Source organism: Pseudopodoces humilis, chromosome 1, assembly GCF_049639895.1.
Source record: "Pseudopodoces humilis isolate 2021_Gansu_Grassland_sample_001 chromosome 1, ASM4963989v1, whole genome shotgun sequence".
NCBI classification, from domain to species: domain Eukaryota; kingdom Metazoa; phylum Chordata; class Aves; order Passeriformes; family Paridae; genus Pseudopodoces; species Pseudopodoces humilis.
Genome location: NC_142200.1, coordinates 38,172,219 through 38,197,720, shown reverse-complemented (window position 1 = coordinate 38,197,720; position 25,502 = coordinate 38,172,219). Strand labels below are relative to the sequence as shown.

Sequence of the window (25,502 nt, the reverse complement as noted above, 5' to 3'; positions counted from 1 at the left end):
TACTTGTGAAGAGGCAGGGTCAGGGAAGAATTTATTTTAATCCAAAGAGCAGATTAAGTCTTCTACTGAAAAATGGGCAAACATTACATGTATTTCCTTAGATGCTATGTAACCTTTTAGGATGTGGAGAGGAAAAATTATTTACATATTAAAAGTACATGAAGGAAAAATGAGGCACAAAAATTACCTATCTTGGTCTTTGAAGTTAAGACTTGGTTGCATTTAATGGCATATTGGATAGATTACACAAAGTTGTCCCACTCCCACCAGCAACAACATCCCACAGCCTGTAAAAACACATTCTGCCTTGTACTAACTTTCAGTTTTCCACAAGTTGCATTAGGAAGACAAGACTGCCTTTCCAAACAGGCATTTTGGTTCAATCTGTACTGGCAGTGTTGCAGTACTGCATTTTTAGGCAAACCACCAATGATGATAAGCCTCAAAGATGCATTGCCTAAGAAAGCTCCCCCCGAGCCTGTTCAGTGGGAGATTTGAGTAAATACAGCACAGCCATACTGCACACACCATATCCAAGGATTTTCAGGCTGGGGCAGCTTCATCCACTAAACAACAATGGTGTGGTGCAATAGAGCATGCACAAACCAGCTCAGACTTGAAACTACCTGTATTTGAAATATTTGCTACACTGAACTAAAGCTTTTTTTTTCCCCTTTCTTAGGGAAACCATTTACTGTGGGGGAGAAGGCTTGGAAAGCAAACAGTGCTGCTTTCCAAGGTAGGCACTACTAAGCTGATGAGTTTGAAGGAGTCTAACATCTGTTTTAATGGCATTATGTCTCTTTTTGTAGTCTCTAGGAGAATGCAGTAGCTGATTACCTAAAGCAAGACAGTTTGTTCTGACGTCTCTTGCTTGGGGCCCATCAGGGAAGGGTCCCCCCAGGAGGTGATCTCTGGTGGGACAACACCAGCCCTGAGGCTCTGCTCTGAGACCACACCATGCTCAAAACACAAACACACAGATCTAGACAACACCACTAAGGCACTCAGATGTAAGTACATACTTGTTTCAGGAACCAGGAAAATCTTAGGTGTGTGATTTCTTTTGTGGGAATTTAGCTGTTGCATTGCTATTATACTTAAATCATCTTCAGCAATCTTTTTTAGTTCAGGCTATTCTCAAAGATATGGGGGAATTTTCTAGAGGTTAATTGTTTTCTTCCATCAAATCTGTAGAAATTTGTAAATTAAACTGGACAACACCAACTATTAGTGACCAGTGATGTAGGACATTGTTTTTAACTGCATGCTGTAAAACCATTGAAATAAACATGGGCATTCTAATCACTTTTACGACGTTTATCAAATCTCTCCAGTAGAGCCTTCCATATGTTGCCTGGGATTGTTTGGTGCTTGCTTATGAGAGCCTGGACAGCAGTCTTTGTCTGAAAAGAAAAGAGAAATTTGTCTTTACAGACCTATTTTATGCATGGGAGAACAGTATAATCACTAACTTCTCAAAGGTTCAAGAGGGAAAATTCACACATAGCTCTACTGTAAGAAAAAACCTGTGTTCTATATTAACTAGCTCTCCTAATGACACATTTCTTGAAAAAGAAAGGAATAAAAAAATGACTGCAGTTTGGGTAGGCTCAAATTATTGAGATTTATTAAATGTGGTCATTACTTAGTCAAAGTAGCCTTTAATACGTGCAAACATGAAGTCTCTGCAATCTCCCAACCCTGAAAATGATGGGTAAAGTCTGACTCACCTCATCTGATCTTACAGCTGACCTATCTTGGACTAGGAGTTTGGAGCAGGAACCTCTGTCTGTCCTACCCAACATGTATTATCCCATAATTTTATCATATACAGCATGCACATAATAAGAAAACTCATAATACTCTTTACATGAGATTCAAATGCAAGTTTAGGAAGAGAATCAACACATTATTCTATATTTCTAAAATAAAATAAGAAATTGTCTCCTTTTGGTTTCCCTCATGTATTTAAACTTGAAATAAGGGTAGCTACATACTCCATTGATCTACCCCAGAGTTATAGTAGAATATCACTGTGAATATAAGAAAAGAGTAGAAATCTTTCCTGACAGATTCATGTCCTAAATCCTTTGAAGGGCAGGATCAGACATAGGTCAGCCAGGCCACTGCTCACCTCAAACCTCATTTAAGTTGCCCTTTTTTTAAGTAATATCAGCCACAGAGTGGCTAACTAACTAACTAAGTGGGTGGTGGTCAAAGGGGGCAGTCAAAGGCTTGCCTTAGTAAGGTAAATCAATATAATGGGAAATTTCAATTTCACTTTTGCGGGTACACTGTTCCCCTAGAACACCAGAATATGAATAGCCATAAGCCATATTGCTTCCAGCCTGCTAAAGGTGCTAAGACCAGAATCTACAGCTTCCTGGGGCTGTTCCCTCGTAACAGACCAAACCTGTCTTTCTGGTTTCACTTTTGTGAAGCTCAGAACAACCTGTAGTAGACCCTTAAAAAAGGAGAAAAGAAAACAAAAGAAGAAAAGCTAGTCTTGATGAATCTTTTGGGGGGAGGGGGGGGCAGCAAGGTGTTTTTTAATAAGTGATCTCTGACTGTTCATTTTTTTATGTATTTATAGGTTGTAGAGAATTTTTTTTTCCTGCAAATCCTCCTTTCATCTTCCATGAAAAATTTTAAAGTTGTCTTTTCAGTTTAGCTTAATATTTTGAAAAATGCTTAAACTCTAGATCTATAAACACTTTTATGCTCCTGGGCATCACTAATTTCATCAAACTGTAGGTACTCAAAATATTTTTATATTTTGGATGCAACTTTTTCACATTTTCATTCTGACAATGAGACTGAAGCTCTAGAAGAATTTTGCTTCTAGAGCCCTAGAATCAGTGAAGATTCTCAAAGTTATTTGTTGTTTATGAAATTTATTTTCATGGTTACTGAAAACTGCATTTAAAACATAATTTTTTATGTCATTTCAGTTATCATAATAACTATCAAAGTTATCAAAGGCATGGGAGAAACAAAGTTAACATAAGAAGACAGAGCTCATACATTTTGAAAGGATGAGAGCATCCCAATCAACTGTTACTATATCAATATTTACTGGTAGGTATTTGTACATTTAATAATCCCATACCTCAACTGCCCATAGCTTTAACAAGCTAGTAAAAGTGTATTTGTCTTTATCCAAGCATGCAAAAAACTGGTTTCAAGTGCACCTATAGTAGAGGGCAAAGTATGTAGTTCAATATCACAAGGAGAGAGAACTTACCTTTTCAACTAATTCCTCTGTAGTTATATTCGGATCGTAAGGGATTGGCTTCCCAATGTATGTGCGAAATTTAACTGGAAGCCCTCCATATGGAGGAGTAAAGGGCAATCGGGTGCTTTCATATAACTGTCTAAAAAATCCTGAAATGGTTTATGGGAGGAAAAAGTGAGATTATGGTCACAGAAAACACAATCCAAATGTGAAATCCTATTAATGTAGAAGACTTCTTAAAAATGCATGCTTTATTTGACAGTCAGGAAGTTGTTACAGGGTTGAGGCAACTGTCCACCAAAACAAAGCTTGATAGACTTAATAGGCCAGAGAAATAAGATTACATTAAAGAACCAAATCACACACACAAACCGGTTATGCACAAGCTATTTCCAAATTTGAGCTACCTCTGACCCACAGCAAGTGTTAGAGAATCCAAAGCAAGCAAAAGTCTGAAAAGCAAAGTCTAAGATAAAAGTAAGAGAAATCTGAGAGAAAAGCGATAAAGCATTCCAAAAGAGAAAATATATCTTTAAGTTCTTACTTCTTTCTTTAAACATCCTATAGCCTTCACGGACATTCTGAGTATACATTGGAATGATGGGCTAAGGAGGTACAAAAAAAAAAAATAAGTGAGAATGTTATACCAGGTTTGAACTTCTGCTTTAGTGGTTGTTAATGCAGCTAAGAAAATCACTCAAATATAGAGGGTAATTATTAGTCAGTTAAGCAGTATAAAAGGAGTCTTGATTTAAAAAATTCCAGAATAGAAATAAAATGCTATTTTTCAGCTCCCACAAACATCCCTTTTAAAGTCACTATCTGTAAATAAAATGACTGACATTGTACTAGGTTTTCTATAACATCTATGCTATGCATTTACTGCAATATCACTGACTGGAACATAAAACAAATTTCCACAGTTTTTCTGTCTAAAGCTTTCATCATGAGTGGTGAATTGGAAAGTATTCAGTTCGTGAAGTCTTGCAGAAAGCAAGCAGACATTCACAGTTGGCTCACCTCATCTGCTTCTCAAACAAGCTCTAACTGAAGCAGTAATGCTTGGATAAAATTTCACTGGAAAGGACTTCTGCAGATCCCTGAGACAAAAAAAGGGCAATTGTGTGTCCTCACTGACCTGGACTACACACCTTCTGGAGGGCAGATGCTTCGGCACTTACAGAACAAGTTCACTTCATCATTGTGACTGAAAAGAAATACGCTTGAGATACCTGCATTTGTCATGCCTTACAGCCTGAGGTAAGATTTCGTAGTTTGTAGACAAACTGACAGTAGTTGCATCCTTACATGCAAAGAGGTTTTTTTCTCCTCTATTGTCCCTTTTCCTTTTTCTGAAACTCTAATTTGAACAGGTTGTTGGAACAACTTGTCAAGAAGACTTTTGTACTGTTAAGAATCACTACCACAGAACAGAAACTGCAGGATGAGAAAAAAACAAGCAAGAGAAAAGACCTAACTAGAGCCTACCAAACAACTCATAGTGATAGAAGGCATTAAAAGGAAAAAATATCCAAGAGAGAACAAAAGTATCAAACATGCATAAAGTTGTAATAGTAAACCTTTCAGAATGCAGAATTAAGGGAAATTGTTAGAAATAAACCTTTAAAAAGTAATTAAAAACATATAAGTACTGGACACTAAAAATACCACATTTTTGTTACAGCTATTAATTGAATACTGTACATCTAAGATGCTAAATGTTTGAAACCTGTCTATCACAAAACACTTTAAATTTTAGGAATAGTACAAGAGTAACATTTGGTGGGTTATAAAGAAATCTGGCAACTACAGAAGTTACTGTCATACAATGATCAGCCATCAAGGTGCAGGGTAGGCAGCAATGTTCAGTTCCTAAGCTGGAAAACACAGGTATACACATAAAATCTTACATTTGTAAAGCAGCACAACCAGATCTACAGTAACCCACATATTCATATTTTCTGTGCTGGAACTGAGCTGGATCACACCCAGCCAGCTTGAAAATCACAGAATTACAGGGTAGATGAGATTGGAAGAGACCTCTGGAGATCATATAGTCCAAAACCCTTTCCCATAGAAGAGAATTTTATAAATCAAAGTTCCAAACTTTTCCTAATTCAACTTGAAGGAATTTTTTGGCACAGATAGAATTCAGGGATCTTCAGAAATTATGATCCCTCCCTGCTAGCCATAGACAGAGAGTATTTCTGAAGGTCATGGATGAATTTTACTGAGGCAAATATATGTACACTGAGTAATACTATTAAATAGTAACAATCTCTGACTCCTGTCAAGTAGAGCAGTTACACAAAATGAAATGTGGAAACTGTACAGATAAAGACTGAGGCTGAAACTACCTTCCTTGTTTGCTTTTATTCAACTTTTTCAGTGGAAGAACCATTGAACTTCTGTAATATTATATGATGGATGGGAATGTCTATTCATATATAAAGAAGGTTTTGTCTTGAAATCCCTATTCAAGTAATCTGTGACAGGTTATTAACCACCACGTAGTCATTTTGATAAAGTGTGTGTAGTTCTTTGGTTGATGGCTACACTGTATGTAAAGAAATTCTTTAAATACCCTTATAATTCTATCTTGCTTTTATTCATGATATCTGAGTAGCTATTAGAAAATTTATATTAATTGCTACATAATAGAACAAGTTATAATGTCTGAATGAGTCTATCTCCAGTGTATTTGGGTTTTGTGGCCAGATTTTGGTAGAGAGGGGAGGTACAGATTTTGGTAGAGGGGGAGCTTCTTCTGTGAGAAGCTTCCAGAAGCTTTCCCCATGTCTGGCAGAGGCAATGGCAGCTGGCTCCAGCACAGAAAAGCTGCATGCCAAGGCCAAGCCTATCAGGAATGATCATAACAACTCTGTGATAGCACATTTAAGAAGGAAAAAAAATAAAAATATTGTGCATATGTAATTGCAGACAGAGAAGAACAGAGTGAGAAAATGTGAGAGGAACAGCCATGCAGACACCAGGGTCAGTGCAGAAGGAGGGATAGGAGGTGCTCCAGAGCAGAGAATCCACTGCAGCCCATGGTGTGGCAGCCCATGGAGGACCACAGCGATGCAGAGACCCACCTGCAGCCCATGGAGGAGACCCACAGAAGAGCATGGATGTCTGAAAGATGGCTGTGTAGCTATAGGAAACCAGTGCTGGAGCAGGCTCCTGGCAGGGGTCTGCACACCCATGGAAAGAGAAGCCCATGCTGGAGCAGGTTTCCTGGAAGGAGTTATGACCCTAAGGGGGACCCTCGCTGGAGCAGGCTGTGTCTGAAGGACTGCACCCTGTGGAAGAGTGACTCACATGCTCATGAAGAACCTGTTGACAGGGGGATGGACTCAATTTGAAGTTTGTCTTCTGTGGGATGGACCCCATGCTAGAACAGGAGAAGGACTTCTCTCTGAGCAGTGGCAGAAATAATTGGCCATAACCTCCATTCCCCATCTCCCTGCACCACTGCAGGGAAGGAGGCAGTGCCAAGAAAGAAAGGAGAGGAGGGGCAAGAGGAGTTACTTTACTTCTCATTGTCTTGCTCTGATTTTGTTACTAATAAATGTAATTAATATCCCTAAGTTGAGTCTGGTTTGCCCATAATGGTGTTCAGTGAGTGATTTCTCCCAGTCTTTATCTCAACTCATTAATCTTTTGCTTTATTTTCTCTCCCCTGTCCACTTGTGGAAGGCAGTGATAGAGAGGCTTTGATGGGTGCCTGGAATCCACTACACCCCAGTCTTTGGACAGCCTGGAAGACTAGTCTGACCAGTATTGAAAAGGTTGCAGCAAGAACAAGCAATCAAACTTGAAATGTGTCAAAAGATGGGGTCCAGTAACTACTATGGGCCTAGCTTTATATAAGAAGTGATATATCAAGGTTAATATTGCCCCCTCTACTGTTAAATGCACAGAAGACCTGTCCGTTTGGGTTTTTTTTAAAGTGTTTAGTTATCTAAGGTTTGTTTGATTCCAGATTTCCAGAAAAATATCAATGATGCTCAAAGTTCAGTGAAGTTTGCAAGCTAATTACAGCAATGTCTACCATAAAGGGATCTGGTCAGAGTTCCTGACCATAAAAAAAAAAAAAACACAAAGCTGAATGAGGGTAATAATAAGAGTTATAAGATATATAAGATATAAGAACCAGCAGCACTGTAAAGGCAAGCTCAGGCCTGTTTTACCAAACATTACTCAAAGGACCACAAGACCCTTTCATACTGCAAGAACAAGAACCTTACCCTCAAAGAATACCCAATTCATTAAATAAAATCTTAAAAACCTCCATCAAAAACCAACCACAAATTGTGTCAAGAAAAGGAGGCAACAATTTTAGGTACTACTATTCAGTTATTTCCATGTGCTTCTATATTATAGAAGACTGGTAGAATTAGGAGAATTACTGGCAAGGATTCTTGTGATGTGTTTTGATCAGGGTGGCAATCTATTTTAGGGCATTCAGGGTTTTTTATTCAATTTTTATTTAAAAACTCACAGTCTGTTACACTGCATTACTGTAAGGCTCCAGGTGAAGGGAGAACATCTGGCAAAAGTTTGTCCAGATGTTTGAAGTAGCTTGAAAGACAGAGATGAAAGCAAAATCAATAGAAATCTCCCATGTTTTTTAAGTGACAACTCTTTCTAACTGTTTTAGCATATTATTCATTTAATTCATAAGAAGACTATAAGGGAACTCAAAATGCTCATATGAATTTCACTGAGTTTATCCCATTCACATTCTGACACTTTCCCAGCAGTGGTGGTGTACAGGCCTACACAATATATGAAGTACCATGACTAACACCTACCCTTTCAAGAGAAAGGGCAGGAAATGGAACAGAAACACATAAAACCTGACTATTAAAAGGCCACATAAGACAAGATCTGGAAACAAGATTCCAGGCCTAAAATTACTTTATCTGTTGGGTAAGTGCCCCTAAGTTTATTCTAGTGTTTAATTATCTCCCCACAATAATTTAGAGTTATGAAGAAATATTAACCTGAAGTGTGCATCTTCAGATCCTTTGTACTGGGAGCTACAGCACAAAAGACCAAAACAAGGTTTGAGAAGCAACAAATTGGATGAGGTTCAAAAGAGATAACGACACAAAAATCTGAAAGGGATGTTAAGAAATTAAAGTTTCATGGGAAGAACTCAGCTCCCTGTACAGCTTCTCCTATATAGACAGGAAACTTTATGTGGAAGGTCTAAGAGCACTGTAATTGATGAGATATTCATAAGAATGTGAGGAAAAAGTGATGGTTGTGCAATTCATGAGAAAGCAGTAGAAAGTGCATGGCAGAACAGAGAAAGCCTGGATTTGCACCAGGATTGTCAGACACAAAATACAATGCTAGGTCTAAATTAAGGAAGAAAACTTGTGTTTAGAGGTGGTCATGATGAAGAGAAGTGGCAGTCAGGAAAAAGAAGACAGGGTTGCTGCTCTTTCAGATGCATGCCATCCCAAACAAAATAATTTCCCAGAGACTGTATCAGTAAAGCAGTCTTCCACATAGATTTAGATGTAAGTCAGAGCTAGTGGTAGAAAGTTGTATTTGTAGATCATCATCCATACAGAAACTAACTGAAACCTTGGCCATGAGTACATTGGTGGAGTGCAGATCAAGAGAAGCACATGTCTGGAAGATGCTGAGAATCTGACATCCACACTGAACACATTTCAGTGCTCTGTTTTTATGTAGAACTAATTCTTGTTTGGCATCATTGGCTGAAAGACCATTTGACACGGAAGAGTATTAGGTTCCAATTTTGGTTTAGTTTCAGCCAGAAGGAATACAGCTCCAGTATTCTAACACATTCCTTGATATGAATGAAAGCATGGTGAGGCAAATGCAAAAGCTGCTTCAAAAATGCACATATGATTCAAACTCAGGCACTGATGTAGACAAATCTTGATGCAATCTTCCACATACATGAAGAAAAGTAAAGGTAAGGACAAAATCCTAGACCCTCCCAGAATAAATGAGAAAAAAAAGAAGGTTAATACATTAAAGAACAACAATAAAATGGCTGGCTATGTGGAAGTAAGACAAAAATGTAATTTCTATTAGGATATGAAAAAAGAATGAAACCTTAGGGCAGTGTGGAGAAGGACCACAGTGAAGACTCTTGAAATACAGTCAATATGAAAGACAGGATGCCTGCACGATGAAACTGTAGACATGGAACCACAGAGATGGTCACTTTGAAATGGCCAAGAAGAAGTTTGACAGTTCCACAAAACTTTTGCTCCTTGTGTATTAATGTGCTCGAGGAAGGAGATGGAAAAAGGAAATGAAATCTTTACTTCCCAACCATTTCTCCTAGAAGATTTTCCAACAAATGCTCCTAAGCTGCATTTTATAATGAAGCAGATACGCAGAAAGCATGAACTGGGATTGGTAACATATGGCACTTACCACTTTTGCTTCTAGAGCGACCTGAGCAAAGCCTTTTCGGTTTCCCCACATGAGCTGATAACTTTCGTCACTGAACAGCGCTTCTCGAACTCCACCTGGTGAGATGGACACCAAGTATCCATTCTTCAGTGCAACGAGACACTCCTCCCTCGTACCTGGTATCACACCTGTCACTTCCAACAACAATTTAAGTCCTGAAACCAATAAGTAGCAAATGTACATTTAATATAACAATATATGTCCCAAATGCTGTTTGCATATCAGAGACAGATTACAGCTAAATTAAAATCTAGTAGCTATATATTTAAGCTAAGACAAATTTTAACGAAGGAAGTAAGACACCTACAGAGTAAATGCTGGCAAAATGACAAATATGTGACAATATTTGTGCCCAATATTATGACAATGAACCATCTTGTCAGGAACATTTCAATTAAAAAATTCTTCCACATGCTATCTTCCATAATTATCACCCAATTTATGTCAACAAAACTTGTGGGTCATAGCTAGAAAACTGAAAATAAGCATCTATGCCTCTATCCTTCTTTTTATATCTTTTATATATATATATAAAATAAAGATTACTACAAAAATAAATACCTGACAAGCAGCTATTTTTGGTCTTCTTTTAAAATGTGATGTTTAACATTTTAAACATTGAAGTTTTGAGTTGTTTATTTGAGTATTTTGTGGTTAAATTGCAATCTACAAAACTGTGGATCAAATTGAACTGTCCTAAGACTCTCAAGATGCATGAATGACAAAAGCTAGCAGGGCACTTTCAGCACCACATGAATGAATCATGAATGAATTCACCACAGTGAATCTCCTTCCTCTGTTTCCATAACTGGGAATTCTCTAAAAGACAGATTGAGACCCATAGAAATACTCTACGCTTTCTAATATTATCTTCATGTTTTAAATATATCAGTTTGGAGCTCTGATAGAAAGCAAACAAGTATTTCCACAATCTTCAAATTCCCTGTTCAAACAGCATAGTTTGAAAATATTTTTTTTTATATTAATAAATGGAAGCAACAGCTCTGGACTGACAGAGGTCTGCAACAAAAACTTTGGAAGACAGTGGATAACACAGTGCTGAATCTTTTAATTTAATTGTATTTAATCTTATTTAGGGTGTCATGCTTGACAGATCTTTCTCTAAAAGGCAGATGTTGACTTTGTTTAATCCCTTTGTGAACTCAGAAACAATTCTGTTTTATCCTAAAGACAGGAATGCCATATTGTTATTAAGCAAAGGGGTTCTTCATTTGCTTGGCTTTAAAACTTTGAGAATTATAATGTATCACATGAAAATATTATCACTTCTTTTCCAGGTCTCACAGAATTTCTTATTCCTCAGCCATGCAAGGCTTCTGTCTGATGTCCGAGCTCTTCAAAGTAAGCAGTGCCACACCTCTGAATCATCCTTGTCTTTTTTTTTTTTTTGTAACTTTATTACTTAGCAGCTATTCTGAGATGGAGAGAGTTATTAATTCACAAGAAGAATTCTTCTGTAACTGTAATTAATCCTGTAAATAAATTGAGGTCCAGGATATGCTCATGAGCATTCTAAAGAACCAATCTGTGAAGTGTAACATTTCTTTGCAAGAAGTAAGCATAGTAGAGCAAGAGAAGGTTAGGGAGAAATTTCACTTTTAGCCACACTCAACTAATGCAATGGGGAGGTCTAACTTTAATCATTTATAGCCTTTTTTCCCAGACGTATTTTCATAGCTCTTTTGAAGGCTGACACAGCATTTGCTACCTTTTGTTGCTCTAGCATGAGTATAATGCAATCAATATGTTATGTACACACCAGTAGTCCAGAAACTGCACAGCTGAGAGTGTTGCTAACAAATGTGTACTTTATATTTGTAATAAAAATCTGTGCTAGGGACACTTCAGTTTGAACATATCCTCTTATTTATCCTTTAAAAAAGGAGTCTCCTTTGCAATATTTTGCTAAACTTTCTCATTTTTTGAGGGCGCTCTTAAAAGCCAATCATCTTTTGATATCTTCTTACTTCTGATGTGCTCTGTATTACACAGTATTTACTAAGTATGCCTCAAGAAAATTATTGTCATCTTTCTAGGAGTGCCTGAATATGGTTTTAGTATCAAATATACTTGAGTTTATAGTACTTGCTTTCAGGAAAACTTTGTTTCCTGAAGAGTGTCCTTCTGCTTCTAAATTGCTTCCTTTATTCTCTATATTAAAACAGCTTTCAATTTAGCAGCATAAAAGTGTCTTTAAATAATTCCCTTGCTATTCTTTCTTTACTCTTCTTTATGGCTTGTTTTTCTAAAATTTAATTATCTTTGCTTCTCTGTATCTTCTCCTGACCAGTCAGCACTGGGTCAATAGTAGAGTCCTATCCAGCATTCTGTACTGAGGGATGACATTTCATCCCAAAATGATTATATCTCTATTTCTTGGCTTTGGAGGGTTTACCAATGTTTTCACTGAAGACAGGATATGCTTCCTTGCTTTTCCTGTTACATCTACCAACTTTTAATTTAAATTTAATTTAACTTTTAATTTAGAAATGTGAAAGCAGTCTTTTAGTTTAAAAGCTCTTTTTCAAGTACAGTAAAGTTCACCAAAACTAGGACAGGTTAGGTGAATCCAGGAAGCTTAAATACATGTTCTTACCTGGTAAACGAAACACAAAATGATCAGCTACTGACAGACAAATTCTTTTTTTCCAGAGAAACAGCCTAGACAAAAAGTAAAGGTAGTCTATAGGAATAGCTCCATGGTAATACACAAGAATGCCTGGTCCTTCTGGGAGGTTTTCCACACCATGAAGCTCATAACCTGTTTGGGATGGAAAGCAATACCTTGACAATGATATCTGTAAATCATCTGGCAGTTTAAAGAAAAAAATTTACTGTCCTTTGTTAAATGACCTTCAGAGACTTGTGAAAGCCTCTGTAGTAGCTTTCAAAATAATTAAGTTCTGGATGGATCTTTTGGTCAATAGCACAGAGAAAGTCCCTCAAACTCCACAGCTTATTACTAGACTGCTTTGTTGGTCAGTTAAATCATGAGATCAGACCTGAACCTGACATTTTCCCCAGTGAGGGTACTAAAATATTTATTTCCCATTAGGAACTTTTTGTAAATAGTAAAATAACAATATTTTTAAAAAAATTAGTAACTAGTGTGAAAATGCTTCATTTTCAGAAACAGAGGCAAACAGTTTCCCGAAATCTGGAAGTATGAATCTCCATTCTGTGTCAAGGAGAATGAAAAGTTTGGGATTTTCCATAATCAAGTGTTCCTCTTTTAGAGAAGGTGAGATGTTTAAATTGAGACCATAATATATAAGAATCCCAAAGAGAGGTTCTCTCCACAAGGGTTGTGTATTCACTTCACAGTAGGAGGGAATTTCCTCACAGACATGCACTTCTATGAATCCTTGTCATGACTCTTCTTACATCTGGTTTAGGTTTTGGGTGGAGTCATACTAATGTATACAACAACTTGGGAAAGACACAGCTTTTGCCAACTAAAAGCTCTGTTCCACCTTGCCTGCCTTCATTTCCATCCCTGCTACAGCTCCTGCCATGAGCCATTTGGATGGGATTAGAGTAGGCAGAGACCTAGGAGGACATGGAGAAAGTTTTATATTGCAGGATGTTCAAAGAAGCCATACAAAGTATTATAAATGTAACTTATTTGCATCCATTTGGAAAAAAAAAATTAAAATTTAAATTTCTGTGAATTTATCACTTACTGTAACTCCAAGCTTCAGACAAGTCATGTCATACTTACCATGCCATACTCTTGCATATATATCCCAAAAGCTTGCTATAGTTTTTCTCATATTATTCCAATCATCACTCAAGGGATCTCCTTTTAACTCATTGTTCCTCTGATAGATTAAAAGCAAAATATTAGTAAGGTAAATGAAAAAGACAATTGTTAAAGGAACTATAAAAAAAACTAATATTGCACTAATTGTCAGTAAGCCAACGATCACATGAAAAAGGTATTTCTTCAGGAACTCCACAGCAGTCCATTCTTCCAGTGCATAGAAAAGGCAGCTGAGGTTGGTCATTGGTATCTGCCCTGAAGCACAGGATTCTTTTCTACCTATCGCGTCCTGCAGGGAGAAGAAAAAAAAAAAAAAAAAAAACGAAAAAAACAGCTGTTGTTTCTCAATTTAGGAAGGTTTCTGATGATCTACCTGATGCTTATTTTGGTATAGCACAGGTTCAAATGTTTTGTGTCTCTCTGTCATGCTAAAATAACTGCTGGCTAGGAGATTATCCATGTATTTATGGAATAGGGGCTGAAACAAGAAGGGCTGGAGTTCAACAAAGCCTCAGCATCCCTGCAACATGGCTGATCAGATGATTTCTCTCAAAATAGGCTAAGTGGATAGTATTTTTAGCAGCATTAGCCAAGACTGCTGCCAGTGTGGGCTCTCTGCAGAGACATCCTCTCTAGAGAGTCCAGCCTGGGCTTCTTCTCCCTCTCACTTTGGCAGCAAGAGGATCAGACAATGGAGTGAGCAGATGAAGGGACAGCAAGCAAAACCGAGGAAGTCATGGCTTTTTCAAAAGGCTTGGTGGTGTCTGGGACAACACTTGGTACTGCTGTAAGCACTGAAAAAACCAGTTTTCATCCCTCATCCATACAACCCCCCTTTCCTTCAGATCTTCCAGCCCTAGCAAAGGCCAGGAGAGCTCCATGGCCCTACTGATTGTTTTCCACATGCAGCTCCCTAGCTAGCCCATTCCTACAGCTGACCCTGCCTGCCTGAGTAGTGGTTACACTGGAATGCAAGAGCACTCCAGCATCGCTGGCTGCTTTTAAGATTCTTGAACATTAGCCAGACATTTAAACATTGCAATCCAGCTCAGTAATCCATAACTGAATACAGATTTTCTTTTCCTCAGTCAGGTTGCTACTTGTTTAACGAGGGGATTTTTCTGCTCCAGCACCAGAACAAGTACCCACAAAAAACAAATCCTAAGTTCCAAAGTCAGTGCCAAGATCATGAAATACAGCAAGCTCAGACTTCTCTGACTTTACGTCTTCAGCTGTGTACTTACATGAGGAAACCTGCTGTACACTTTTGTTTTTCTTCTTTGAAGCTTTGGGTAGAATATAGGGGTGGACTGGTGCAAAGCACAGCTCCCTTCAGAATTAGGGATGACAAAGGAGTACAGCAAACAGCAACACTGGAAAGCAGCCACGAAAAAGCACTAGAGTCTAACATGCATCAGGGCAAGCAAGCCCCATGGCAAGCCCTGCAGAATAAGTAGCTGCAGCAGCTATAAATTTGGTCTCACACATGCCAGTGAAATCTGTCCTTATCTCAAACCCTTTGAACTCCACACTGGCCACCAAAAAGGACCACTTGGTTTAACCCCAGCAGGCAGCTGAGCACCACACAGCCACTCACTTACTCCCCACTGCAGTGAGATGGGTGAGAAGATTAAAAGTGAAAAAACTCTTGGTTTAAGGCAAAGGGCAGTTTCTTAGGTAGGGCACAAGCTGGAAGGATAGTAAACAAAAAGGAAGCAAGCACTGTTAAAAGATGCTCCACATGGAACAAACAAATGAAATCAGTACGAAAAAAAAGTAAAATAAGAAAAAGAATTAGTATAGAATTGCTTATATCCTAACGACTGGTGCCTCACTAAGATATGGGAAGATCTGGACATTTTCACTGAAAATAGATTTTATCAATAACATGAAAGAAAAAAGGAATAGTCTGCATGATTCAGATATTAATTTATGGTAGACAGTGTTTAAGAACAATAAAACTGATGGTGCAGTGCTACTTTATAGTAAGTTGTTGTTTGTAAAGTTCTGATAAGAGCAAGGACTACAAATTCTCAATGAGTGCAAAGCATGCTGTGCTGACAGAGCCCAGGAGAAGGGCATTTTAAGGGGGCTTGCCTCAAGCTACTGAATCAGAAATACTGAGCAGTACTTGGAATAACTTGTTCAGCCTGCAACATAGGGTGAAGAAAGAGTGGATTTTGTATTGTGATTGGGGGTTTGGATCTGGAACACAGACTACTACAGCCAGTAGAAAAAGTGTTCTAAAATCACATGCAAAATGTCTGTATCCATAGCAAGTGCATCAATAATAACTCCTATATGATATGGGGATTAATTTGGATATAGATCACTGATGAACAAGAGATCATATAACCTACCAACAAGATTTAAAATGATTCCAAGCACAAGTAATTGCAGACTCAACAGCCAGATAAACTTCTGGCAAGATAATTGAGAAGCTGGTAACTGATGCCACTCATTGTAATTTTATTGGAAACAGACCTTGTAAACAATTTCACCTCCATTCTTTGAAGAAATTAGAGGTTTAATAGCTTGTACAGGTTTCATGCACATATATTTTTAACAGGAGCTTCTTAAAGAGTCATTTAAAGTCTCACATGAGCTGCTACTTGAAAATCATCCTTCCACCAGTCCTTCCCGCTGTGTTCTTGCCCCCAGCCTGATCACCTGCAGGATCCCCTGGCTCCCTGCTAAAGGGACACCAGTGAAAATGCTGTCACAAGAAAAATCACTCTTGGGAACAGCCCAAACTTAGGTTGGCATATGAGTATTATGCAAGTATATTACCAATGCCACTTAGCATTTTTATTAAAAAATAAATCTCTTTTAAATGGAGCACATATGCAATGAATGTCGTCATCGACTAAAATGACAATAAAATATCCATCAGTAATGGAATCTCTACCAAATGAGAGCTGAATCTGTGCCCTACATTATTCAGCATTTTCAGAATTTTTCTTCCAATATTAATAGAATGTTTACATTGATCAATTTTAGCAATGTAACATTCCACTGATTGCTCTTCCTCCAACCCAATTTTTATGTAGTAGAGAATCACTTGCTGGCTGGAAAACAAATACCCTTAACTTTGTTAGCTCACAGACTACAGTATAAATTAACATCTTAACTTATTAATTTCTGATTATAAGTTCAATATAGACACCAGAAGAAAAGCTTTAGAAAGAAAGTAAAATGCACCAATGTGCAAAATCATTTTGTTTGTTTTTTTAACCTACAAAACAGATTTAACAGTACGTATTTGATCAAAGACATCTGAAAGTAGTTGTGTAGGCACAGAGTGGGTTCATCTTCTGCCAGTTAGCTGGATGGGTAGGATTCAAGCTAATTTAACATCGTTCCATCTGAGTCCAAGGGTAGAAAAAGAATAAATTATTGACCAATTGAGGAAAAACTAAAAGCAGCATGGCTGTTTCTGGAAATTTGGTACTGTGGTTCAGTTTCTGCTCTCACAGTTCAGTTGCACACTACCTCAAATATTTCATAAGGAAAGAATGAATTCCAATCACTGAAACCTGGACCCCGGTATTTGGACTATATGATGCGAATCCAACATGATAAATGCATCCCTCTACGGTTGGTATAACATCAAAGGGCTACAACAGGACAGGACTTCTATTTTTCCATGTTCTACTGGCTATGTCTCACCAATCCCCTGCTGAAACCACAAGTACAATTTTGAAGCATTCTTTCTATCAAACAACATATATGAAATTATTACAACTATATGAGTGCCTATTGCAGGCCTGTTACTAAAAACCTCCTTGACTATGCACTAGGAGACAATGCAGGTGTGTTAGCACAAAGCAAACACATTTACTTATAATGGCTTTGGTTTTCCCCAAATGTCAAATTTAAATTTCTCTTCTGCTTTTATCAAATCTGAGCCAGGAGCAGCTCCAATGTGCTTCAAAACTAAATATCCTCTAAAAGGTTAACAAGTGGGTATAGTGTTGAATTATTAAAAAAAAAAAAAACCAAACAAACATTTTTTTAATTGCCTACATTTTTCTCATCTTATCTAGTAATGGACTTGAAGCTACTGTTCTGAGTGGTTTCATTGTTCTTACAGAGAACAACATGTGTGTTGACATGTGAGGTATTTGTTTGGGCTCCACCTATAAAACATATCAAATTCCAGAGTAATCACTGTATCTACACCTGTAAAATTACAGGTGATGTCAGAGAAAGACAGAACTACTGTGAAAGGTGCTCCCCTTTCAACAAAAGTCTCTTGTAGTACAAGGCATTCAGATCCTAAAGTCTTGCTGAAGCATCATTTGCTGATAAGGATAATCTTACCAACACTATAATCCCAGGGAAGAACAAAGCTGTCACAAGAGACCTATTACACTAAAATTAAAACCTTGTCGCTGGCTTTCAACCATGATTGAAGAGTCATCATCTTGGTCCTGCTGCTCAGTAGTTTGCTCTTGGCAATAAGTGTAGCAGAGCATAGTGAGAAGATGCTTTACCCAGAAGCGAGTGCAAAGCAACTGCAGAATTTTGGAGAGAAAATTTTTTGACACTTGCTTTCTTGTGACAGGCTCCTACTCTTCGCTTAACCTCAGTTGTTCTGTTTCATGAGGGGAGTCATCCAACAATTCTGCCCCTTGCTTTTCAATGTAAATGAAGTTCCAGTTTTATTTTCCCTGGACATTTTGTGGCAATTCCATGGAAAGAAAATAACTCACTTTCTGGTCTCAACCGGCTGCCACCCACTTTATTTATCTCCATAAATCCACCTATCTTGTACCCTCCTGTGTTTGTAGAGTTTCCCCCCACCTTCAGCACATCCATCCCCAAAATGAAGAGTCTATCCCCTCCAGACAGAAATTATCAGCAATTACAGTGCTCAATCCATCAGGTTTTTGCAGCCATTCTACCTTTTATACTCTACAGAGAATACTAAACCCAGCACACTGTTTCCCATTTACAGCCTCAGCAAATACAAATAACTGAATCCCCACTTGGGCTTGATTGAGCATGTGGATATTAGGCACTACCCCTAGCTGAGCATCCTTGCTCAGCTTGGTTGCCAGAAATGTGGCAGGTAAGAGCTAGAAGAATAATGAAATCATAGAATGGTTTGGGTTGGAAGGGACCTTAAAGAGCATCTGGTTCCAGCCCTCCCTGCCATGGGCAGTGACATCTTTACTAGCCCAGGTTGCCCAAAGCTCAGTACAACCTGACCTTCAGCATTGCCAGTGATGGGGCATGCACAACTGCTCTGAGCAACCTGGTCCAGTGACTCATCATTCTTATGGTAAATTTCTTCCAGATATTTAATCTAAACTGCCCTCTTTCATTTCAAAGCCATTCCTTCTTGTCCTGCTGGTTACATGCCTGTGTAAAAAGTCTTCCTCCAGCCCTCTTGTAGGTCCTTTTCACACACTAAATGGCTGAAATGAGATCTCCCTGGGGCTTTCTCTTTATCAGGCCAAACAATCCCAGTTCTCTCAGCCTGTCTTCACATGAGAGTCTTCTGATCATCCTTGTGATCCTTCCCTATACCTGTTCCAACAGGTCCATGGCTCTACCGTGCTAAGAACTCCAGAGCTGGATCAGCACTCCAGGTGATGGCTCACATCTGGAGCAGAGTAGAGGGCCGGAATCATCTCCCTCACCCTGCTGGCCACACTTCTTGGGATCCAGCCCAGGGTATGGTTGGTTTTCCTGACCTGTGAGCACACATGGTCGAGTGTACAAAGAGGGAGTACAAGGAGCAGCATCTGGGTTCAGGTCTGGTACCTGTCTTGCTCAGGCACAAGTGAAACACAAGTGCCCACACCTACATTTGTCCCTTTACTTCACCTGGAAATGTTATTTAACATTTCCAAACGTCAATACCGCGAAGACTCGGGGGTTTCCTCAGTGCCGGGCGCTAAGGGCCCCTAAGAGCAGATCGTCGCTGAAGCGCTGGAACGCGGCCGGACCTTCCCGCGGCGGCGGCTCCGCTTGGGGCGGCTCAGGCTCCCCCCGCCGTCCCTCGTCCGGTCCCGTCCGGTCCCGTCCCGTCCCGTCCCCTCCCGTCCGGTCCCGTCCCGTCCGGTCCGGTCCCGTCCCCTCCCGTCCGATCCCGTCCCGTCCGGTCCGGTCCCGTCCCCTCCCGTCCGGTCCGGTCCCGTCCCCTCCCGTCCGGTCCGGTCCCGTCCCCTCCCGTCCGATCCCCTCCCGTCCGGTCCCGTCCAGTCGCGTCCCCTCCCGTCCCGTCCGAGCCCCCGCCCCGCTCACCTGCCCACGGCGGCGGCGCCGTCCCGGACCCCGCGGCTGAGCCCCGTCCCGGGATAAGCGCACCGCCGCCCCCGCACCCGGGACGAGGAGGCGGAGCAGAGCCTGGCAGACACAGCAGGCTCCGCGCCCACATCTCCGTGTGATTCTTCCACGATAAAAATCCCGGGACGGGTGGCGGGAGCCCCGCCTGGGCGCGCTGGGATGGAGGAGCCGCTTCCCATCGCAGGGGAACAGGGGAAGCGCAGAGCCTTCTGCGGCCTCCGCTTATTGGAAAGAAGGCTCCCTAGGACGTGCTTCCAGTCAATTCATGTCTACGCTGATCAAGAAAACTTTCCGGCAGTGTCACTGACTGCTAAGTTGAGAAAATACACTGGTTTTGCAAAGGAAATAACCTCTTTACAAAGGTTAAGAGACTTGGGTGTCACACAGACTCAGGATATAATAAAAGCAGAACACAAATAGAGCATGCTAATATGACTAAATTCAGTCATCATTTCAGGAGGAAACCTGAAACGTAATAAATACCCTTATGTTGTACTGTTGTTCACCTTCCTTGTATAGTGGAGGTCTTATTTAGACTGATACAACTGATAGATATCAATTTTGAAGTTCAGGAAATGGTTCATCCAACCTGTTTAAGGCAGGTGATCAAATTTCATTGATTGATTTGATGCAGAACAAGAAATTGGTTCCCATGAAGTAAAATGCATGACTCTAGTACTTCACTTTCCACACACATGCAGTGCTAAAGCTGTGGTCCAGAAGAAGGGGACACAAACCTGCAAAAAAAGCATCCACCATTGATGCTTTTCTGTTGGCTTCTGGTTTTTATGGCACAAGACATATTTGTTCAATAACAGGTTTTCTTGTGAAGGAATCAAAAACTTGATACTCCTTGCCTAGCATGAAGCAGCAAATCATTGGAAAAATGGTTTTGCTAGTAGAGAGTTTGATAGAATACAGATAGAAAGTTTAAGAGGTAAAAGTACATTTAGATAATCAGTGCAGAGAGAAAAAATGTTGTACATAACACTTACCAGCCAACACCAAATGTAGCTGAAATTATTTTGTTTTATTGGCATATGTTTTACTTCCTTGTGTTTGCATGATGGTATACTATCATCCAAAGAGTCTGGATGGAAATGCAAGAACTAAAACTACTATTAAAGAACACAACTAAAATAAAACAGCAATGTGATAATGTGGATATTGAAAAATACATTGGAATAAAAACTACTGAATAGCATTGTGTGAAGAAAAAAAAATAATTGCATTGCTATCTTTGCTTCTCCTCTTTTTGTTTTTTTTTTTTGAGAGTCAACTTGAAGAAAAAGTGGTATAAGGCTTTTTCAGAGTATTTTTAGGAGTCTGATACGGGCTTCTGTCGGCAGATTTGCATATGAAGGGAGATTTCTAATGACAGACAAAACTACTCTGAGGAATCCATGTAATTACATGAAATCAAAATTTAAGTATTTGGATCTCAGGGAATGGGAAAATATAACAGAGATGAAAAATTTCAACAACCTGGAATTTTTAGGTGAAATAATGGCCGAAAATTTTAGAAGGTTTCCAAAATTCCTACAGATACCTAGTGTACAGTGTGTATTATCAAGACCATAAAGATTCTACGAGAAATGGAGCAAAAGGAACTGATTGGCATAATAAACTGTGCCATGTGAATCAGAAGCATATGTTAAACTTCAGCTAAAAATAAAAGCAGTAACCAAGGTGAGATAAATATAAAAAATTAATAGGGCTGAAAAAGTGCTTTGCTCTAATTTTGAATTAAGGTAATGAGATGGAGAATTGGCAGATTGATCATAAAGATGAAGGAGGAGAAATAATAAAACGGGAATGAAAAATCAAGGTTCAGACATGGTAAGAATAGAACCAGTTCATTTTCTCAATCTATGCAAGAACAATGTCTATCAGATTTAATTCCTGGCCCAGCAGTAAGGAGTTTCTAGTAGCTTTTTGGAGTTTAGAATACCATGTGACCACAAATAGCAAATTTAACACTTATATTTGAGAAATTAAGAATAACTAGGAGTCTCCTGTATTCTGCACTACCCAGTGTGTTACAGACCAATTAACTGTTAAGAAAACAGGAATTCAAGATGTGGAGAAATGGTAAACTCATTTCTTTTTCTAATTGTTAATGTTGCCAGGCAGTCCTGCCAATGGCATGAAGCTATGGGAAGGGTAAATATAACCTTAGGGCTTATCTCACAAAGTTCCGGGTAGGATTACCGAAGTGTACAGCTAACATTGAAGGCATGGCTGACATCTTCTCTGAAATATTTTATTTAATTCTATTTCTTCCTTGTTTGCATAGATCAATTTAGATTGAAACAAGGACAGAAAACAGTCCAAAGAATGAGGCAGAGGCATGTGGCTTTTTTTAACATATCAAAATGAAATTCAAAATGGGATATACCTGTTGCTGTTAAATAATTTTGGGAGTAAAAAGGTAAAAAAGTAACTCAGTTAAAGTTCAGTCAAAGCGCAGAATAAATGAGAGTTAATGAAAATATAACTTTGGCACATTATATATTCCAGTAAGTTTTCCAGAAAGAAAAAGTGAAGTTATGAATCTCTTTACAAAAGAAGTAATAGAGTTTCTACTGCTATTTGAAAGCTGAAAATAAATAGTTTACAGAATTTGGTAGTCCCCGTCTGGTGATGCTTGCATGAAACTGCAGGTGAGTTGTGCTGTGAGCTGGCTCCTCTTTTTCAAGGATGATTCCAGTAGAACATGGAATGATTAATCCTGTTAGTAGCTGATCACAAGTGGTGTTCACCAGGTCTCAGTATTGGGGGCTGCCCTTTTTAATATCTTCATGGATGACCTGGGTGAGGGGATTGAGAGCACCTTCAGTCAGTTCACAGACAATACTAAGTTGGGCAGTAGTGTTGATCTGCTGGATAGTTGGAAGGCTCTGTAGAGAGATCTGGACTGGCTGGACCGATGGGCCTAGGCCGGTTTTATGAGGTTTGACAAAGCCAAGTGCTGGATCCTGCCCTTGGGTCACAACAACCCCATTGCAGCTCTACAGGCTGGGGCAGAGTGGCTGGAAAGATGCCCAGTGCTAAAGGATCTGGAGTTGCTGGTCAGCAGCAGTTGACCATGAGCCAGCTGTGCCCGGGAGACCAAGAAGGCCAAAGGCATCCTGGCCTGCACCAACAATAGTGTGGCCAGCAGGAGCAGGGCAGTGATCATCCCCCTGTACTCAGCACTGGTGAGTCCACCCCTTGAGTCCCGTGATCCCTCTTCTCTAAAGCAACCAGCAAGATGAGATGGTGCCAAGTTGCACCAGGGGATGTTAACATTGGATATTAGGAAAAATTTCTTCAATGAGAACGTTTTTCAGGCATCAGAACAGGCTGCCCAGGGCAGTGGTGGAGTCACCACCCTTGGAGCAGTCCTGGAGTAATTTAAAAGTCAAGTAAATGCGGTACATAGGGACATGGTTCAGTGGTGGAATTGACGGTCTTAGGTTAATGCTTGGACTAGATCATAAAGGTCTTTTCTGCCCTAAATTATTGTGATTCTATTCTTAACATAAAATAACAATTTGTGTTGGGAGGCTATAAAGTTTCTTATTAAAAGAAACTGATTACTTGGTTCTAAAAATCTGCCTCAGTCTTGCCTCCTGTCTCTTAATACTTGCTTGAGTATGTATGCCAGAACCTAGACAGGATTAGCAATTGCTACTAACCCCATTCTGGAGCAATGGCAGTCTTCGTGGGTTCTTAGGGGTGGATCCTATTTCAGGCAGAAATGTTGCAGAGTGATGGGAATAGAGACCTGTTTTGTAGGTCTCAATAAACTGAACTTGAGCCCTCTTTTTTTTTTTTAACACTGACATTCTAAACATATCAATCACTGATGCGAAAATGTGGGAATCAGGATAATACCACTGATGTGGGATTATTTCCAGGCAGGCTTGGAAGCTTTAGAGGTGGCTGCCAAGGCAAAGAATAATTAGTTTTTAACTTCTTGGAGAGATGTTTCACTGATGATGAAAATGTGATTTTCCTTTAGATCCTGAAGGAAACATCTCCCAGTGACATTCTTGGAAAGCTGTTATAAAGATAGGATTTGCTGACTGTAGATGGTGTAAGAAACTATACTGCTCAGACAGGGGTATTCAGACATTGTGTGAAAACTTGTTCTGTTTATTCCTATGTAAAATCAGCAGAATCAAACCAGATTCTGCCAAGGCTCAACCTTATCCTGTGCTTGCAAATATTGCTACTGTCCTGGAGGAAAACATTAAGTCACTTGACATTAAAATTTAGTGGTCTAAAAACTAACTCAGTTCATTTGCCTTGGAGCAGAAGATGATAATCTGAGTAACAACACAGAGTACTTACTCCTAGCTCCAGGAAAAGCTCCTTCACCTGCATAAGACATCCCTCTTACATATGCAAGATCATGAGAGCCAAGGCTACCTTGCTGCACAAGTTTCCCCATTTCTTTTCATATCCCCAATTTCATTCTTTTCTCCTACAGCTGTCAGTGTGGGTCAGCTGGCTCTAGATTCAGCGTCTAACTACTGGCAGGAAAAGTGGTGTCAGCCTGCAGGACTGGAGACCTCCTAACCACTGCAGCTGGAGGTTGCTGCTTGACAGAAGGGTATCCCTTCTCTACACCACAGATTTGCATCCTGCCTTCTTGTCATCCATGGTTTTCAGCACATCATTTGCTGACAGCAGAGATGTGACAAAGTATCAGGATTTTTTGGGTCAATTTATAAGAAAACATGGTCTCTAGCAGTTATTGTTATCTTTCTGCATAACTTAATATTTTGAAAGTGGCCTCTGCATTCTTTTCCAATATATGTGAACTCTACTGACGTTCATATCATTTTCCTGCCTTCCCTTTTTTTCTTACCTAATTTCAGTCTGCTTTATTCTTACTCCCTATTTCTTTCCCAGCACTAGTCCTTAGGCTGAGATTCTCTCCTTTTCTGTTTTCAACATTAATCCATCTCACTTGAATGAGCCCTGCCTTGTCTCCATCACCTTTGTTCCTAGTTTCTTTTCCCAGTTCATCACAGTGTCATCAAAGAAAGTTCCCTTCTATGGTTAGGTGCACTCTTCCCAGCATCCTTTCATTGACACCAAACTATTGAATCTCCACAGCCTCATTACCTGGAAATGCCACTGTCATTCCCAGCTCTTTTACACACAATGGTTTGTTTGAAAAAAATGCTGTTTCCCAGCTTCTTTCCCACTCTCTTACCTGTGAAACCCCACTGATGTTTCACAATTCCCACCTTTCCTTCACACAAACATCACTACTCCCTTGCACTTCTCTTTCCCTCCAGTCTGCTGGAATTCAGCAGTTGCCATAAAATTTCATGGCCTGCGCTGATAGTCTTGTGCTGTTCAGGTGCCTAGAGGCAGGGTAAAAAGGATGAGTTTTCTTGTTTTATTATCATTTTAGTCTCATTAACACTATATATTGAGAAAAAGTATAGCATAGAGAGGACAGAGTCTGGCAGATCATGGAGTCATAGAATATTTTGGTTGGAAGGGACCTTAAAGATCATCTACTTACAACACCCCTGCCATCTAGATATTTAGGTATTAAAAGGTGACACTTTTCTGAACATAAGCACTCTACATTTTTTACTACATAATAGATCAGCCTCAATTCAGGCCAGAAACATCTGGTGATTTCCCTCCATTCAGTCCAGTGTCATAGTGGATTATTTAGCCTTTGAATCTATGGCTCAAAGCCTAAAT

At 39.4% G+C, this 25,502-nt stretch overlaps 1 protein-coding gene across 1 annotated transcript; it reads right to left on the bottom strand.

Moving 5' to 3' along the window:
- Window positions 1-14: 14 nt before the first annotated feature.
- On the bottom strand, window positions 15-19,870 carry LOC102104438 (DGAT1/2-independent enzyme synthesizing storage lipids-like). The gene is made up of 7 exons (XM_014254487.2): window positions 19,746-19,870; window positions 13,449-13,779; window positions 12,324-12,488; window positions 9,668-9,861; window positions 3,783-3,843; window positions 3,248-3,387; window positions 15-1,406 (listed from the first exon to the last, which is right to left on the bottom strand). Exons 2-7 carry the CDS (start codon window positions 13,732-13,734, stop codon window positions 1,302-1,304), a joined length of 951 nt encoding a protein of 316 aa, XP_014109962.1. The 5' UTR covers window positions 13,735-13,779; window positions 19,746-19,870; the 3' UTR covers window positions 15-1,301.
- Window positions 19,871-25,502: the final 5,632 nt, after the last annotated feature.